We start from the raw sequence: 18958 nt of genomic DNA on the forward strand, positions 1-18958 counted from the left end.
AATGATGATCAACAATAGAGTCGATATGTATTTTGTCAAGCACGACATTCTAATGGTAACTATGAAGTTTCAAATGGCCACCAACAACATAGTAGTCATATGTTAGCAAATTCCGAAGAACCAAATGGCTGTGACATAGTAGTCGGCTGCGTTGCTATTTTTGCATATATAAATAGTGTGCATGTATCCCCTGTGCAATCATCAATGTGTGCATACCAACAACTCAAACAAAATGCTTCACCTAGGTAATACTTTTGATAATGTATGTGTGTGCATAGTAACAGTCTAACGACATGCTATTACTAACCAATAAATAAATTTACGCAACTTCCAAATTTTCATTCAAACATACTAATTTATACAAAATACAAATAGATAAATATTGAGCTCATGTGCACATGGGCACCCATCATCTAGTATTATATAAGATAGAGAGTTCATGCCGAAGCAAGCACGTCCCGTCGACGTACTTGCTTCAACGTGTTTAAAAAATACATCAACCATCGATGACGAAATATTCTTTAATTATGGACTTAATGGACCTCTTCACATTAAATTTGCACAAACAAAAAATAATTAATAACTTAAAATATCTAAAAATCATATTAAATTTTAATCTGCCTTCTAAATTCTATCTATTTCACATTAATTGAGATAATCCAGCATCGCCACATCTTTATCGGATTCCAAGTTACTTCCTAGATCCAAAAATAGATCCACCACATCTTAAACAATAAACTTCGAAGCTAAAGGTGTTGCTAAGCCAGGAAAAGGTAAAAATTTCATTATAATCTATTTTTGGGTCTTACTAAAAGTTAATATATAAGGAAAGTAATATTTAAAATATCAATTATGTATTGACCTATAAAAAAATGTCATGTGTATAATTTAATTTTTTTTTTCCTTTATTAATTCCTTCACACATTATTAGATGAGTGAACTCATCTCTTGGCCACGTCAGCCCTTAACCCAATATGAGGATTCGGATCGGCTTATGAATCCGAAAATAAAAGGGTTCCTTCCGTATGTCGTAAATCTAAGTAACACCAAATTAGGATTCGATTTGTCTTCTTATAAAAGGGGATCAGATTAGCTAGGTTTTGTTTATTCATCAAATCAAAGTTTGGTACTTTTCGTTCAAAATCATGGTTGCGGAGAAAGTTGGAGTTGCAGTTCCAGTTCCATTGTTGATGCTGGCAGAGAAGGAAGGGAATGAAGAAAACCGTGAGTTTTTCGACTTAACGAAAGGTATTACTTACACCATGAATTTTCCACAACTTGTTGGAAAACGCTGTTTGGGTGTTGGAATTCCAGGGTGGCTTTTCACAGCAGATGGGGAAGGGAATATGAATTTGTTCCATCTCAATTCTCATACTCTGATACAATTGCCTCACATGACCACATTGAAAGGTTTTGATTCTGATAATGAACGCGGTTACTGTGAGTATTATGTTCAAAAAGCCGTGCTTTCTTCAGATCCTCATGACGACGACGACTATATTTTAATGATTAGTCAAGGAGTTCCTCGTACATTAGCTTATTGGAAACCTGGAAAAAATGCTTTTATCACAGTTGAAACGCGCATAGCCACTTATTCTGATGTAACATGGCATGATGGACAATTTTATGGGGTTGATGTTCGAGGACGCGTTGTAATATTGGACTTTAGAGGAGGGTTAGAACCAACTATTGGAAGGATAGTTCAAGGCATTCCTTCTGATTTTATCTGTGGAATGAAACTCTACATTGTGCATTCTCAAGGTGAACTATTTGTAATCACTCGAGATGGAATTTGTAACCATCCCGAAACAAAGACCTATGGTGTTGAAGAATTTGTTGTTTGCAAGGTTGATGTTGATAATGAGAGTTATGAAGAGGTTAATGATTTGGACAACAGATCACTCTTCCTCGGATTTAGTGCCTCTGTGGCTGTTGATGTTGAACAGTATGGATGCAAGGCTAATCATATTTATTTTACTGATGATTGTTCTACCGCATACTATTCTAATGAAAAAGGAGGCGGCAAGGACATGGGCATATATAACTTGCTTGACGATACAATTCAGCCTCACTATACTGGTGAATCCTATCACAAATTTAGTCCACCTATATGGATCTTCAACACTCCTTTTCCTGCTTAGTTTTGATTTTAGTATTTGCTTAGTTTTGATTTTACTATTTCCAGAGTGACTATTTTCTTTATTGTTATTTCCAGAGTAACTATTTTCTTTCTTGTGTTACCTACTTGTTCTTTTTTCTGTTATGTAATTCTTCTTTTGATACTATTTAATTACTACTTATTTTCTTTAATCCATCGCTTCCTTTTTGCATGATTGTGGTATTAGCTAATGTGTAAATGACTTTTCTGAACTGTATAAATTAAAAGTAATTTCTGTATATAAGAGTCCTATAATTTACAGTTTCTTCTTTACAGCAAAAGAAACACAATCAAAATCTAACAATAAACCCCTAAATATTTCAACAAGGAAATGCTCTAATCACAGGATTAAAAACAAATAGCAATGAGAAGATTTCATCTCATGTCAATGAGCATTCAAGAAATGTGATCAATCACTTTTGTTTCCTTTGCTACTATTTACATGAAAATCAGGCTTTTATTGTTCAGTCAAGAGCAAATGAACTTATTGAGATATAATACTAATCGAACCTGTCAACTGAATTGTTCTAGATCTTCAGGTTGTCTATTTTCAAATATATTTGGTTCGTTAGCTGAACTTTAGTATGGAGCTCTAGTTCTGTGAATTCTGAGTTCGATACAAAAAGTTGCACTTTCAGTAGAAAAATGAATTCCTCTTGATAAGTTCCCTGTCCAAGCAAAAGTGAAACACAGATTACAACCACAACACTGTGACCAAACTTTTAGTCTCACTCTAAGTAATACTCCTATTACTTACTGAGCCAAAGCAATGCATCCATTGCCCACTATATTAACTATCACTAATTAATATAGACTTCAAACCGTAGGACACAAAGTTAACTCTAACAATGTTCTTACACTAACTCACACAAAGGTTCGAAATGTTTCTTATAAGAGTGAAATGAATCTTACAAGTTTAGCACATTACAAGCATTCAACAACACCAGCAGGTAAAGATTGCTCTTCTTTGGTCTATCAGGTTCATTGTTGTATGTGTTTTGTTGTGCTTGAGTTCTTCCTTGAAGATGACCTTCTCTTTGTAAGCTTGTGTATTTTTGTTTGCCAAATCTTAAGTTTTTGTCTTGTGAGAAGAGACTATATCAAATGGACACAAACTCCTTGAGACGACCCCATTGGCTGAGAGTTTGCTTCTCTAAAAAGACGTGCACCAATCACACCAGAGTTGACAGCTTTTCTGACAGCTGTCATTTCGTCTTTTTCTCATACGCAGTCTTTCCGGGACCAGGTCCCTTGCAGTGTTTTCTTTGTGAGTTCTTGAAAAGACTTGCTAGCTCTCTCTCCTTTTTGAATGAGTAAAGTTGTTTGTTTATTGTTGTATATATCAATCACCAACAAGAGTTTTGACCACTAAAACAAACAACCTCGTCTGCCCTTCCTATTGGTGAAGTACACTGCACTTTTCACCAACCAACCTGACAAGACAGCTTTACAGTTGTACCTCATTTTGAATCTAAACAAGAGCACTCTGCCACGGACCGGATCCCTGCATTTGTGAGAATCATCAAAACACCTAGAATATAACATTATATATAATGTCGAAATTATTTTATACATGTATATAGTAGATATTGAATTCTCTTGGCGTCTTCATGTGTACACTCCAACTTAGCTTCAATTAGCAAGTAAGCACTCCAACTTTGAAAGTGCACGTTTAGATACCTCTCAACCCATTGTGTTTTGTGAGAAAAGTTAGAAATGTATGATGTCTTTATCGATTATAATAAAAGGTAACCCATAAAAATTTTCAATTCACTATATGCAAAAAAGAAAGTTCCCTACATTAAATAATACTCCCTCCATTTCTATTTATATGTGGTCCTTATTAGATGATTCTTAATGTAAATAAGAACATACTTGAAAAACACTCAGCAACATTTGAATTAGGCCATGGAAAATTGTTAAAGCATAAATATTGTGGAATCTAAGTGGATATAAATTATAATGCTTGGATTTAAGAATTCCCCATTGGTCACTGTCTCTAATGCCCCAATTTTGGGTTTTAAAAAGAATGAAATGGCAACTCTTCCTCAATTAGTGGGCCATTCCTACCTGAATTTTTTTTCTAGTTTATATATATGTTGCCTAATTGGAAGTTATTTATGCCAATTTTTTTTTTTTAAAAAAAAAATCTTTAAAAGGGTAATTAGGTAATTTAACATGATGTTGAGGGATGGAACATATACTTTGGTGTCCCAGTTTTCTCTTATTCAGAACTTGAAAAGGCCACAAATGTTTTCAGTTCCTCCAGAGTACTTGGACATGGAGGTTTTGGAACTGTTTACTATGGTGAGGAACTTCCTAATACTACTGAGCAATGTTTCAACTGTTTCTTCATGTACCTAATTCTTGTTCATCAATGACTAGGAAAACTCAAGGATGGACAAGAGGTTGCAGTGAAGCGCCTTTACGAGCACAACTGCAAATAAATGCAGCAGTTTGTAAATGAAATTGAGATCCTTACTAGGCTAAGGCACACCAATCTTGTCACCCTCTATAGCTGCACTTCAAGGCGTAGCCGTGAACTACTCCTTGTCTATGAATACATTCCTAATGGAACTCTTGCTGATCACCTTCACGGTGACAGAGTGAAGGACGGACCACTTACCTGGCCAGTCCGCTTGAACTGCTGGTGCATTGGCTTACCTACTATGGTTGAAGTTTTTGATACTCTAAAGGAGATTCAGACTAATCTTAATGCTAATGAATCTAAAATAGTAGTTGCTCCTCGTTTCCCTGAATCAGAAGATATTTTCTTGTTGAAGAAAGTTAAATCACTACCTTCTCCAAATTCTGTGACTGATAAATGGACTACTTGCTCTGATATAACTTGTACAAAGTAGTCAAGATTTCTATACTCCGTTTCTTTGTTACTTCTATGTAAATTTGGAGACTGGAAATGTACTACTGTGAGAAGTTTCTTGAGCTATGTACTATGAGTAGAAGTGATCCAATTTTTAATTTCTATAGAAGTTTAAGTTGTATACACTGGCAATTTTAAGAACTTTTTAATCGAGAACTAATGGAGTTATTGAGGACCGGCATTAGAAATCTGTGTAAGTACAAGTATTTATCTAAGTATTATGTCATCGTAATATGCACTCTTGTTTCAATCTTTGTCATACACTCACAGTGTGTTGGATTTCTGGGGTGAGTGTCCATAAGTTAGGGATGAAGGTTGGAAACATATTCTTGATAGTTTATAGTGAGAAAAATGAACAAATGGAAGGTTGGTCCTGAAATTTTCATTCTCATACTATCTTTATGTGCCTTCGGATGTATCTGCAAACCATTTAACTTTCAGACAACTGAAATGAATATTGCTTCTATTTCTACAGTTGAAATCTTCCATTTCCGGAGACGGTCCTGACAAATGTTGAGAAGTCTCTGTTAGTACACAGAGTCAACAAGTCAAGTCTTTCTACTGGTGTTGATGGCTAGAAAAGGTAATGTGAAGATTTCCTGTTCTTCTTCGCCTTTCTTTTTCCCAATAAGTCTGACCCTTCTTATACGTTTGGTTGTTTACGAAAAGGTACTATGGAAATTTCCTTTTTACTTTGCCCTTCTTTTGCTCAATAAGTCTGACCCTTCTTATACGTTTGGTTGTACATACTGTTTCCTTTTTTACAAATATATATGAATAAGATAACGACTAGTTATGGAACTTGAGCCTATAAGATAGTCTGTTTAGCTAAAGTTGCAATTCACAAATCTTCAGCTCTCTTTCCTCTTCTTGCAGTATCGATTCAATATGGCTTTTGCTTCTTCTTTTGTTTGCTTTATTCTATCTCTTCTTCTGATTTTAGTTCAAGCAAAGGGGAGAAATGATTCAGCTTGTCCAAAGTCCTTTTCATGTGGAAATCTTACTGACATGAGCTTTCCTTTCACTCTTTTAACACAACCTGACTGTGGAATTATGTCCATTTCTGGTTGTGATGTTAAACAATATCCAAGAATCCAATTGCTTCCTGGAGGAGATTGGTATGATGCTATAAGTGTGCCGTTTAATTATACAGTTTTGCTCGTGGACCCGAAGTTTCAAACTATCTTGAGGAAAAACAAGTGCCAGGCTTTTAACAAAAATATCTCCCTTCCAGATTCTCCTTCTATTTCTTTCAAAATTCTCCAAATNTGATCCTATAAGATAGTTTGTTTAGCTAGAGTTGCAATTCACAAATCTTCAGCTCTCTTTCCTCTTCTTGCAGTATTGATTCAATATGGCTTTGGCTTCTTTTTTTGTTTGCTTTATTCTATCTCTTCTTTTGATCTTAGTTCAGGCAAAGGGGAGAAATGATTCAACTTGTCCAAAGTCCTTTTCATGTGGAAATCTTACTGACCTGAGCTTTCCGTTCACTCTTCTAACACAACCTGACTGTGGAATAATGTCCATTTCTGGTTGTGATGTTAAACAATATCCAAGAATCCAATTGCTTCCTGGAGGAGATTGGTATGATGCTATAAGTGTGCCGTTTAGTTATACAGTTTTGCTCGTGGACCCGAAGTTTCAAACTATCTTGAGGAAAAACAAGTGCCAGGCTTTTAACAAAAATATCTCCCTTCCAGATTCTCCTTCTATTTCTTTCAAAATTCTCCAAATATATACAAGCGATTTTTACAGATGCAACAGCACTAGTAGTACCCTGAAGAACAACGAGCATTTTTCTGGTTATAAAATATACAATGGTTGTAAAGGCTTTAGCATATACTACAAGCTTCCTGGAGGTGATGATGAAGACGTTCGAGCAGGCAATCTTACTACAAACTGTTCACTTCTCCAATTGCCAATTCGCCCAACATTAGATGGAAACTTTTTTACTCCCGGATTTCTAGTAGAATGGAAACTCTCTGATGACTGTAACAAATGTCACTATGATGGAGGTCAATGTCGGACGGATACAACCAACAAATTTTATTGTCAAAAAGGTAGACAGTTCCAAATAATCAACATGTTCAAAGTCTAGTGCATATTTCTTAGGGTCCTTTTTTGTTTTCATATCACATATCGATAATATGTCATAACATTTTCTCTTTTGTAGATGCGGCAATGACTAGAAGAAGTATGGTGGGGCTGGTTCTAGGCACAGGTAGTTTTGATATATATTAAGATGCAATGCTATTTGCTATTACAGTATTTCTATGCATATCATTTGAGTTTTCATCTTTATAGTGGTATAAGTTCAACAACTTTCTCTTGACATAAAGAAACATAAAGAAGAGATTTAAATTCTTTCAGTTCAAACAGTTCCGTTACACAAAACATATGGATAATGGAGTTGAGGGAAAATTCTTTCTGGAATGTCTGGCAGGAGAAGAATGACAGATGTTCTAATGATGATAGGAGGGAAAAATACTTCATGTCAAATCTAGATGTTTGAAAAGTCTATACTTAAGGTGTAGATAAAGCATTGTATCGGATATGAACGCTATGTTATATATTTTGCATTCATTCAACATATAGAAGGAAATTTTGTAGTCTGTTCTCTTTCTTATACCTTCTTGGCACTCTTTAGTGAAATCTATTACCTTTTTTCATCAAAAAAAAAGGAAAATTCCTTCTCCTTGCTATCTTTTTTTATTTTTTTTATTCGAGTGACCTGGTTTACTGACTTCTCTTTCAGTTTTTGGTGGAGTAGGATTGTTGATGATAACTTGTTTAGCTGACTCCTTTATCTGGTGTTACAAGGAGAGGAAACTTAGTCCATCCCACTACCTCTCAGCAAAGAAATTCTCGGATATATTTAAACATGATGTTGAGAGAGGGAGCAAATACTTTGGTGTCCCAGTCTTCTCTTATTCAGAACTTGAAAAAGCCACAAATGATTTCAGTTCCTCCAGAGTACTTGGACATGGAGGTTTTGGAACTGTTTACTATGGTGAGGAACTAATCCAACTGAGTTATGTTTCAACTATATCTTCATGTGCCTAATTCTTGTTCATCAATGACTAGGAAAAATAAAGGATGGACGAGAGGTTGCTGTGAAGCGCCTTTACGAGCACAGCTTCAAACAAATGCAGCAGTTTGTAAATGAAATTGAGATCCTTACTAGGCTAAGGCACACCAATCTTGTCACCCTCTATGGCTGCACATCAAGGCGTAGCCATGAACTACTCCTTGTCTATGAATACATTCCTAATGGAACTCTTGCTGATCCCTCCATGGTGACAGAGCGAAGAACAGATCACTCACCTGGCCAGTCCGTTTGAACATTGCCATAGAAACTGCTGGTGCATTGGCTTACCTTCATGCTTCTGACATAATACACTGTGATGTCAAGACTAATAACATACTCCTTGATCAGAATTTCAGTGTCAAAGTTGCAGATTTCGGGATATCACGTCTCTTCCCAAATGACGTCTCTCATATCTCAACTGCACCCCGGGGGACCCCTGGCTATATTGATCCAAAGTATCAAGAATGTTATCAGCTGACTAGTAAAAGTACTGTCTATAGCTTCGGGGTAGTCCTTGTTGAGCTCATTTCATCAATGCCAGCTGTGGATATGAACAGGCATAGCCAAGAAATTAATTTGGCTAACTTTGCTATAAACAAGATCGTAAAATGTGCATTTCACGAGTTGATCGATCCATCCCTGGGGTTCGACTCAGATACCAAGATTTTGGAAATGACTACTTCAGTGGCAGAGCTGGCTTTTCTATGCTTACAGACAGATAGGGATATGAGGCCTACTATGGTTGAAGTTTTGGATACTCTAAAGGAGATTCAGACTAGTGAATTTGACAATGAAAAGAAAGTATTTCCTTTCCCTGAATCAGAAGATCAGTTATTGCTTAAACAAGTTAAATCACTACCTTCACCAAATTCTGTGACTGGTGAATGGATTACTTGCTCTAGTATAACTAGTACAAAGTAGTTCTGTACCCCCTTCCTTTGTTATTGATGTAGATTTTGAGAGACTATGAATGTACTACTCGGAGAAGTTTCTTGAGCAATGTATCTACGAGTGAAAGTGATTCAATTTTTAGTTTCATTATATANCCCCGAATCAGAAGATCAGTTATTGCTTAAACAAGTTAAATCACTACCTTCACCAAATTCTGTGACTGGCAAATGGATTACTTGCTCTAGTATAACTAATACAAAGTAGTTCTGTACCCCCTTCCTTTGTTATTGATGTAGATTTTGAGAGACTGTGATGTACTACTCGGAGAAGTTTCTTGAGCAATGTATCTACGAGTGAAAGTGATTCAATTTTTAGTTTCATTATATAAGAGCTGTTATATACACTGGAAGGTTGGAAAATGTAAAGCAGTGGCTCCGTCCAATGACACACTTTCTTTTCTTTTTGGGATCAAAAGCTGGTGTAACAGAAAATGATGGGAGAAGTTAGAGAAAAAAGAAGAAGATAAGGTTAATGTTTCATGGAATTGAAGGGCCATCGTTACAAATTTATGAGTATTTAGTCATAGTGATATGCACTATTGTTTCAATGTTAGTCATGGAATAGAGGGGCCAGTGTTCCATATTCTAGAATACTGATTGCTGATTTGTTACTTTTTCAAAATTTTATAGAAGATGGCTTGGAACATTGCAAGTATTTCTAGCTTACACCGTATATACTCTGCTATACTTGAAAAACTTTCTTGGTAATTTCTAGTGAGAATGAGCAAATGGAAGACTGGATTTGTTCACCATAAGGAGGAGATATGAAGCTACCTGATAAGTATGCAGTATTCTTTTTACATTATCAAACTATCTTTAGTTTTGTTTTGGGGTGTGACTAGAACCTTTTCCTTTTCATATTTCTACAGGTTAAGTCAACCATTTTTGAAGACTTTGGTCCTGAAACTGATAAGAAGTTGCCTGGTATATTGCAGAGTCAAGAAGTCAAGTCTTTACTGATGTGGAAGTTTTCATTTTTTCTAAGCCTTGCCTTTATTTCCTCAGTAAGTCTGATTATGTTTGGTTCCACCTAGTATTTCTTTTTGACAAGTTTTACCAGTAAGATGGAGACTATTAATAGATTAAGTGTTTAGAAGTTATGGCACTTGATCTTATAAGATACAAGTCTGGTGAGCTAGAGTTGCAATTGACAAAACTTCAGCTAGCTTTGATCTTCTTGCAGTAGGATTCACAATATGTCTTTGGCTTCTTCGTCTGTTTGCTTTATTTTATCTCTTCTTGTGATGTTAGTTCAGGCAAAGGGGAGAAATGATTCAACTTGTCCAAAGACCTTTTCATGTGGAAATCTTACTGACCTGAGCTTTCCTTTCTCTCTTTCCACACAACCCGACTGCGGAATAGTTCCCATATCTGGTTGTGATGTTAAACCATTTCCAAGAGTCCAACTGGTTCCTGGAGGAGAATGGTTCTATGGTATAGGCAAGGAGTATAGTTATACAGTTTGGGTCGTGGACCCGAATCTTCAAACTATATTGAGGAAAAACAAGTGCCAGGCTTTTAACGAAAATATTTCCCTTTCAGACTCTCCTTCTATTTCTTACACTGCAGTTCACCTTCAGAACTTCTTCAAATGCAACAGGACTAGTAGTAACAACCCATACATTAATCAGAATATGAAAGATCATTTTGTTGGTTATTACTCATATGATGGCTGTGATGGATTCACCATATACTACAAGTTTTATGGAGTTGATGATGAAGACATTCTAGCAGGCAATCATACAGCCAACTGTTCACTTATCAGATTGCCATATTACCCAACAGAACCTGGTAATTTGGTCAACTTCTTACATCCTGAATTTCTAGTAGAATGGAAACTGTCTGATGACTGTAGCAAATGTCACTATGGTGGAGGTCGATGCCAGACTGATAAGAAGAACAATTTTCTTTGTTACAAAGGTAGACATCTCAAAATAATTAACATGTTCAAGGTCAAATGCATATTTCTTAGGGTCCTTTTTTGTTTCATATGACATCTGATAATTTTCCCTCTTCTGTTTAGATGCAAAAGCAAATAGAAGAGAGTTGGGACTGATTCTTGGAACAGGTAGTTAAATATCCATCAACCTCATCTTTCTTTTGTATTTCAGAATTTCCATACATGTTCTTTGAATTTTCTTTTTCATTGTGGTAAATGCTCAAAACATATTCATAATGACTAAGTGGAGTTGAGAGATTGCGATGTTTTGCTTCTTTTTTTCTTTTTTTTTTTGAATAGCCTTCGATTTTTATTTATTTCCAGTGTTTGGTGGAGTATTGGTGATGATAACTTGTTTAGCTGTCTACTTTATCTGGTGCTACAAGAAGAGGAAATATAATCCACCCCACTTCCTCTCAACAAGGAAATTGTCATATATATTTAAAAATGATGTTGATGGAGGCAGTATATACTTTGGCATCCCAGTCTTTTCTTATTCAGAACTTGAAGAAGCCACGAATGATTTTAAATCCTCTCGAATTCTTGGAGATGGAGGGTTCGGAACTGTTTACTATGGTGAGAGACTTCCTAATCTAACTGAGCTATGCTTCAGTTCTTTCTTCATGTGCCTAATACTTGTTCATTAATGACTAGGACAACTTAAGGATGGACGAGAGGTTGCTGTGAAGCGCCTGTACGAGCACAACTCTGAACAAATGCAGCAGTTTGTAAATGAAATTGAGATCCTTACTAGGCTAAGGCACACCAATCTTGTCACCCTTTATGGCTGCACTTCAAGGCGTAGCCGTGAACTAATCCTTGTCTATGAATACATTCCTAATGGAACTCTAGCTGATCACCTCCATGGTGACAGAGCGAAGAACAGATCACTCACCTGGCCAGTCCGCTTGAACATTGCCATAGAAACTGCTGGTGCATTGGCTTACCTTCATGCTTCTGACATAATACACTGTGATGTCAAGACTAATAACATACTCCTTGATCAGAGTTTCAGTGTCAAAGTTGCAGATTTCGGGATATCACGTCTCTTCCCAAATGATGTCTCTCATATCTCAACTGCACCCCGGGGGACCCCTGGCTATATCGATCCAAAGTATCATGAATGTTACGAGCTGACCATAAAAAGTGATGTTTATAGCTTCGGGGTGGTCCTTGTTGAACTCATTTCATCAATGCCAGCTGTGGATATGATGAGGCATAGTCAAGAGATTAATTTAGCTAGCTTTGCTATAAACAAGATTGTGAAATGTGCATTCAACGAGTTGATCGATCCATCCCTGGGATTCGATTCAGATACCAAGATTTGGGAAATGACTAGATCAGTTGCAGAGTTGGCATTTCTATGCTTACAGACAGATAGGGACATGAGGCCTACTATGACTGAAGTTTTGGATACTCTAAAAGAGATTCAGACTAGTGAATTTGACAATGAGAAGAGAGCTAAGTTATTGCTGAATCAAGCTAAATCACAACCTTCACCAAATTCTGTGACTGATAAATGGATTACTTGCTCTAGTACTATAGTAGCTAATACAAAGTAGTAGCAGTGTTGTTGCTATGTGAGAAGTTTCTTGCTATGTTGCTGCTCCGACTCTTCGAAAATATCCTCTACTGTGTCGGATACTCCAAAAGTAGTGGATTTTGAAGAATCCAACAATTTTGAAGAGTCCGAGCAACATAGATAATAGGTTTCTTGAACTATGTATCTTAGTATATCTAACTTTAATTCTAGCTTGTTATATCACATGTGTGTTATAAACGGTTACTCTTTCTGTCTTTTTTATTTTTTATTTTTTATGATAAAGGTTTTTGTATCTATGAGTGAAAGTGATTCAATTACACTTTCGATCCATTCATATTTTATCGTTACCAAATCGTCTCATATTTGCCCTTGGATATTAATGAAGCTCCAACTTAAAATAGGTGAACTTCATGTGTCCAAATTCTTTGAGAAAAAAAGTCCAAATTTACCCCTCAACTTTTGACTATAGTTTAAAAATTATTCTCAGTTAGAGCTCCATTAGGATTAAGGGCAAAATCGACTTTTTCCTAACTCCAACTTCAAATGGATGAACCTCTATATTCCATGTTCTAGCTTTAGCCAATAGTTGACCTGCCAAAAAAAAAAAAAAAAAAAAAAACAAAAAAGAATATTCCATTTCTATATTCATTTATTTTATTAAAGGCATAATACATATATTGGACCTTAAACTTGACTTCAAATTTTAACTTTGACCTCCAACTTTCATAGTGCACAAACAAGCACNGATTCAATTACACTTTTGATCCATTCATATTTTATCGTTACCAAATCGTCTAATATTTGCCCTTGTATATTATTGAAGCTCCAACTTAAAATAGGTGAACTTCACGTGTCCAAATTCTTTGAGAAAAAAGTCCAAATTTACCCCTCAACTTTTGACTATAGTTTAAAAATTATTCTCAAGTTAGAGCTCCATTAGGATTAAGGGCAAAATCGACTTTTTCCTAACTCCAACTTCAAATGGATGAACCTCTATATTCCATGTTCTAGCTTTAGCCAATAGTTGACCTGCCAAAAAAAAAATGACAAAAACAAAAAAAGAATATTCCATTTCTATATTCATTTATTTTATTAAAATTAAACAAATATATTTTTTTAATTAAACAAGTATATTTTTTCTTTGTCTTTGCTTTTATTCAATGGTTTAGTACATTCAAAGAAGTTTGCTCTCAAAGTACACTAATCCCTCAGTCCCAATTTACGTTACACACTTTTTTTTTGATCTATCTAAAAAAAAACCGCCTTTCTATAATTAGACATAACTCAAATTTAAAATTACTTTTTATCCTTAATAAAATGAGTTTACAACTTATTTTAAACCACAAATTTTAAAAGTTTATTTTTTTTTTCAAACTTCACATTAGTCAAACGGTGTCACGTAAATTAATAAGAATAGTCTTTAAGCAAAATGCATTTTAATTATATTAGCTGTCACCACTTGTTGTCAGAAAAGTACAATGGAGTAGAAACCCAGGCATAGACTAATTCAAAAAGTATTTTTTTTTTCTAGATTAATTATTAAATATATGATTATTTTTTTAATGGTCAAATTATATTGAAAGTCTCTTAATTCGGCTAAAGTTACGGTCAATGAAAAGTTGGTAAGCAAAATACTCAAAAAATTTCATTTTCATATTTCCACTTGCAAGCTTAATGAGTTAATGGTCCCTACCATTTTGTTTTTATAATCTTTAGTGCTTGTTTGAATTATTGATACAAGATGAGATAATAAGTCTTGGAAAGAACAAAAATAGTCCTTTATATTTGGAGGTAGATTCAAAATAGTTCTTTAATTTTCGTCTTTTAAGTTTGCCAAAATAACGAGCACCTTTTAGTCCTCCTTCTAATGTTTAACAAACTCTACATGTTTGGTTATACATGAATTGTGAAAAATAACTCAGATTAGAAGTGCAATAATTTTCAGAATTTAATAAGATTTTCCTAATGTTTCGGGTTAAATCTTTCTTTTTTCATGGTTTTCGTTACGTCTAACTAGTATAGTTTGCTAAATATTTAGCGGAGGACTAAAAGTGTCTAATTAGACTTATAGTAGAGTTTGCTAAATGTTTGGAGGAGGACTAAAAGTGTCTAATTTGACAAACTTAAAGGACCAAAACTTGCTTAGAAGATACTTAAGGGATTAAATTGAACATACTCCTAAACATAAGGGACCATTTTTGTCATTTTTTTAAAAGAAAGTCCAAACTATAGTATAAAATGGATTGAGAGTGAACTAGAGAACATTTTTGGTAATACTAATATTTTGTCTTATAATAATTTTTTCTACTTATGTATGATATACTTAGTTGAAGTTTTTTTAGAGTTACACTTATGGCTTTTGCCTATTTTTTTGCTATGTTCTTTATGTTTCATGTTGTTATATTCAATTTAGTTGAAGTTGAGAGCAAATTATCTTGTCCAAAAGAGTTCAATTGTGGAAGACTTGGTACCATGAGTTATCCTTTNACACTTATGGCTTTAGCCTATTTTTTTGCTATGTTCTTTATGTTTCATGTTGTTATATTCAATTTAGTTGAAGTTGAGAGTAAATTATCTTGTCCAAAAGAGTTCAATTGTGGAAGACTTGGTAGCATGAGTTATCCTTTTTCAGAATTCAATAAACCATATTGTGGATTATCAAAGATTGATTGTAACAACACTTTTCAATATCCAAAAGTTGAGATTGAAGGTGTGACATACAATGCTTACAAGAAGTGGCTATGGGTTGATGGTATCGATCTTTCGGACTCGATTCTTGAAGGTTATTTAGCTACTAGAAGTTGTAAATCCTTTGAAAGGAACTTATCTTTTCCTAATACACCTTCTGTTTCATTTGGTGTATTCAACAATATCACTTTGTTCAAATGTATGAATGGTAGTACTAATGAGGAGATAGATGGTTATTTTCGACGTTATGAGAAGTACTGGAATTGTGATGGATTTAACTTATACTATCATAAACCAAGAACAGATCATAGAAACTATAGTATTCCAGTTGATGAGGATGATCTTCCTGCAAACTGCTCGATTATTCGATTGCCTTTGAAGTATATTCCAACTTCAGTACCAGTTCCATCTGATTTGTTTGAGTTGTTGAGTTCTAATTTCACATTGGATTGGGAAGTGTCTAAAGATTGTTCTAAGTGTTTTTATAGCGAAGGACAATGTCAAAGTGACAGCAAAAATAACTTCTTTTGCTCCAAAGGTATTTGTTGCTTTCTTTAATATGTTAATGTAGATGAATGTGCATTTATTTCAGTCTTATTGTGACTGATTGAACTGTCATTTGTGTGTTTTGCAGCAGCAAAAAAGAATTTGGGATTGATTCTAGGCTCAGGTACTTGACTATAATCAATAACTTTTAGCATAATACATGAATAGACACTCGAAACTTGATCTCAACCGGCAAGTAAACATTCCAATTTTGAGTATATATGCACATCTAGTCATCTTAACTTGTGTCCATTGTGTTAGTTGAACATTCCAACTATCAAAAATGATCATCTGAACACCTCCAGTGTTTAGTTGTCAGTTGAGACTAAGCTGAGGTGTCTAGATGTGTACTCTCAAAGTCAGAGTGCTTACTTGTTAGCTGAGGCCAATACTATGCCATAACTTTTATTTTAACTCTATGTTGCTCGGACTCTTCAAAAATGTTATCAGGTTTATGGCGGATCCTCGAAAAGTAGTGAATTTTTGGAGAGTCTGACAGGTGTATGAGAGCATTTTGGGAGAGTCTGAGCAACATTGAGTAAAATGTAACCTGTTTAATATCTCATCTGCTCTGCAGTGCTTGGTGGAATTTTTATAATAGCAATCAGCATAGTGATCAATATAATCTGCTGTTGCAAGAAGAGTCATAGAAGTTTTACTAATGTTCTTCCAAGAAGCATCCCTTCAGAGCCCTCAACACAAAGCTACGAATTAGACAGCGGGTTCTTTGGGGTTCCCGTCTTCTCTTATGCTGAACTTCAACAAGCTACCATGAATTTCGATTCATCCAGAGAACTCGGAGATGGAGGATATGGAACAGTGTACTATGGTAAGAAACTTTTGACAATGCAGATGTCTAGCCATCACTTTCTTCATTTTCGTTTATTCTAATTCTTGTATGCTACAAACTAGGGAAACTTCAGGATGGAAGAGAAGTTGCAGTAAAACGCCTCTACGACCACAATGCTAGGAGAAAGGAGCAGTTTGTAACTGAGATTGAAATTCTAACAAGGTTAAGGCACAAAAATCTTGTCACTCTTTATGGTTGCACGTCTAAACTCAGCGATCAACTCTTACTTGTTTATGAGTATGTCCCAAATGGAACGATTGCTGATCACTTACACGGTCATAAGGCGAAGGATGGTTCACTCACGTGGCCTATCCGCATGAAAATTGCTATTGAAGCTGCCACTGCTCTAGCATATCTGCATGCTTCTGATATAATCCACCGCGATGTGAAGAGTAACAACATACTACTTGATCAAAACTTCTGTGTCAAAGTTGGAGATTTTGGACTTTCAAGACTTCATCCAACTGATATTTCTCACATATCAACTGCACCTCAAGGTACCCCTGGATACGTCGATCCAAAGTACCACGAATGTTACCAGCTTACTGATAAAAGTGATGTTTATAGCTTTGGGGTAGTCCTCGTTGAGCTGTTATCATCCATGCCTGCAGTAGACTTCAGTAGACGTAACGAAGAGATCAACTTATCTAACTATGCAATAAACAGGATTTTAAGGTGTGCATTCAATGAGTTGATAGACCCGTCCCTCGGTTTTCAGTCTGATGCAGAAGTTAGGAGGATGACTACTTCAGTAGCCGAGATATCATTTAGATGCTTGCAACATGACAAGGACATGAGACCAACTATGGTTGAAGTACTAGAAACATTGCAAGAAATTCAGCATGGTGAGTTTAAAAATGATAAGAAAATCGATTGTGATGGAAACACGAAAGAGAGTGTACAAGTCCCTCTTTCACCTGAATCAGAAGTAGATGTATTATTGAAGAAACTCAACAAGTTTCCTACTTCACCAATTTCAGTAACTCAAGTGTGGATTAGTGACTCTAGCACAAGTACCACTAGTACATAATATTCATCTTTTTTTTTTGTTTCATAGTTCATGTAGATAAACAAAAATACACAGAAACTTGAGCCAAGTCATAACATTAACTGAGTATTATTGGGTACTTGTTTCATGCTCGCTTCGTTCTAGTTGTCGCCTCCAAGTCTCTTGCTCTTATTAAGACTACCTGTAGTAGAAGTTGCTAGTGGCACTGAGTGAACAGTTTATCCGCCCTTAAGTGGTATTACTAACCATTCTAGAGGAGCAGTCGATTTAGCTATTTCTAGTCTCATCAAGCCAGTGTTTCCATCCATTTTAGGTTGGACAGGGAAATTCAGAAGTTTTGCTGAATCTGTAAGTCGAACTGTAGCTCCGCCTTAGCCTAGAATGACTATGCATAGATCACCTCTATTTATATGGTCCGTTCTAAGTACAGCATTCAACATATGTCAAAATATTTCCTGTTCTGAAGTAGCTCATTCAAAAAGCACCATAGATTCCATTTCTTTATGAATAGCAATAGATAGGTCTTATACAGTTTTTGAAAATGAGGCACACCAAATACAATTCTAGAGTATGGATTTGCACTAAACATATTAAGTAGCGGAATCAAGATATTCGAGAATTCAAAATATAAAGAAGTAAACACATGAAAAAGTCAAGGAGATTCAACATCTACTACAACCTATCCATAAAAGGATAGTTTTAACCTCATAATTATTGTGTCATTTTCAAAAGCGTGAACTCCCTAACGCCCCTAGATCCGCCACGATACAAAGTAGTGGAGGCTACATTTTCTCCTTAATTGGCTTCACTACAAACATTATAATGACCAAAGACCAACAACAAAAATAATAATGAGAGTTAGAAAGATAACCATATAATTATGATGTTTAAGAATTCCACAATTCTAGATTTAGACTGGTCTTAAGAATTCCATCTCATTAATTGACTCAATTACCACATTTTAGAAGTAATTTGAATAGATTTATTTTGGTTTAAAAAATAATTAAAAGAAAATTTCAAACTAAAAATGCAAGTTTAATATTACCAAAGTAGCAGTAAACCACATTAAACAGAATCTTTTGGTTAGAAAAAAATTCTGAAAAAAACTATAAGAACTTGTGGTCATATAAGGGAATCTTGAGTATATTATTTGATTTTCTTAATTTTTGTCCAATATGGCATGCTTCATCCAAAGAAACTGAAAAAAAAACAAAATTAAAAAAGTTATTTTTTTTATACCAAGAAGAGCCAAAAGTGAAAAGACTTATTATGCAGTGTCCTTTTCAACTTTTAATAGAGGGTACTC

At 35.1% G+C, this 18958-nt stretch overlaps 2 protein-coding genes and 2 pseudogenes across 4 annotated transcripts; all 4 read left to right on the forward strand.

The window, feature by feature from the left end:
- Nucleotides 1-5161, forward strand: part of LOC125869392 (LEAF RUST 10 DISEASE-RESISTANCE LOCUS RECEPTOR-LIKE PROTEIN KINASE-like 1.1) — a 33037-nt pseudogene extending 27876 nt beyond the window's left edge.
- A 1231-nt stretch (nucleotides 5162-6392) lies between these two features.
- On the forward strand, nucleotides 6393-9166 carry LOC125869393 (LEAF RUST 10 DISEASE-RESISTANCE LOCUS RECEPTOR-LIKE PROTEIN KINASE-like 1.1; annotated as a pseudogene).
- Nucleotides 9167-9862: 696 nt separating this feature from the next.
- LOC125869394 (LEAF RUST 10 DISEASE-RESISTANCE LOCUS RECEPTOR-LIKE PROTEIN KINASE-like 1.1) lies at nucleotides 9863-12646 on the forward strand. 2 transcript variants are annotated; one of them, XM_049549974.1, is made up of 4 exons: nucleotides 9863-10997; nucleotides 11101-11145; nucleotides 11341-11592; nucleotides 11671-12646. In XM_049549974.1, the coding sequence occupies exons 1-4, from the start codon at nucleotides 10274-10276 to the stop codon at nucleotides 12576-12578; spliced, it is 1929 nt and encodes a 642-aa protein (XP_049405931.1). In that variant the 5' UTR covers nucleotides 9863-10273; the 3' UTR covers nucleotides 12579-12646. The 2 variants fall into 2 exon arrangements, with proteins under 2 accessions (XP_049405931.1, XP_049405932.1); XM_049549975.1 differs by having other exon boundaries at nucleotides 9864-10997; nucleotides 11110-11145.
- A 2403-nt stretch (nucleotides 12647-15049) lies between these two features.
- LOC125869390 (LEAF RUST 10 DISEASE-RESISTANCE LOCUS RECEPTOR-LIKE PROTEIN KINASE-like 1.1) lies at nucleotides 15050-17795 on the forward strand. 2 transcript variants are annotated; one of them, XM_049549972.1, is made up of 4 exons: nucleotides 15050-15785; nucleotides 15885-15917; nucleotides 16371-16622; nucleotides 16706-17795. In XM_049549972.1, exons 1-4 carry the CDS (start codon nucleotides 15053-15055, stop codon nucleotides 17671-17673), a joined length of 1986 nt encoding a protein of 661 aa, XP_049405929.1. In that variant the 5' UTR covers nucleotides 15050-15052; the 3' UTR covers nucleotides 17674-17795. The 2 variants fall into 2 exon arrangements, with proteins under 2 accessions (XP_049405929.1, XP_049405928.1); XM_049549971.1 differs by having other exon boundaries at nucleotides 15882-15917; nucleotides 16706-17794.
- The last annotated feature ends 1163 nt before the right edge of the window (nucleotides 17796-18958 follow it).

The sequence above is a fragment of the Solanum stenotomum genome, chromosome 6 (assembly GCF_019186545.1).
Source record: "Solanum stenotomum isolate F172 chromosome 6, ASM1918654v1, whole genome shotgun sequence".
Classification (NCBI taxonomy): Eukaryota; Viridiplantae; Streptophyta; class Magnoliopsida; order Solanales; family Solanaceae; genus Solanum; species Solanum stenotomum.

Excerpts from the sequence above, each read along its gene's own strand:
- LOC125869394 (XM_049549974.1), top strand. The coding sequence starts at position 10,274 with ATGTCTTTGGCTTCTTCGTCTGTTTGCTTTATTTTATCTCTTCTTGTG. Across the intron at positions 11,146-11,340 it reads GGGACTGATTCTTGGAACAG|TGTTTGGTGGAGTATTGGTG; the intron begins GTAGTTAAATAT and ends ATTTATTTCCAG. Across the intron at positions 11,593-11,670 it reads GTTCGGAACTGTTTACTATG|GACAACTTAAGGATGGACGA; the intron begins GTGAGAGACTTC and ends ATTAATGACTAG.
- LOC125869390 (XM_049549971.1), top strand. The coding sequence starts at position 15,053 with ATGGCTTTAGCCTATTTTTTTGCTATGTTCTTTATGTTTCATGTTGTT. Across the intron at positions 15,786-15,881 it reads TAACTTCTTTTGCTCCAAAG|CAGCAAAAAAGAATTTGGGA; the intron begins GTATTTGTTGCT and ends TGTGTTTTGCAG. Across the intron at positions 16,623-16,705 it reads ATATGGAACAGTGTACTATG|GGAAACTTCAGGATGGAAGA; the intron begins GTAAGAAACTTT and ends GCTACAAACTAG.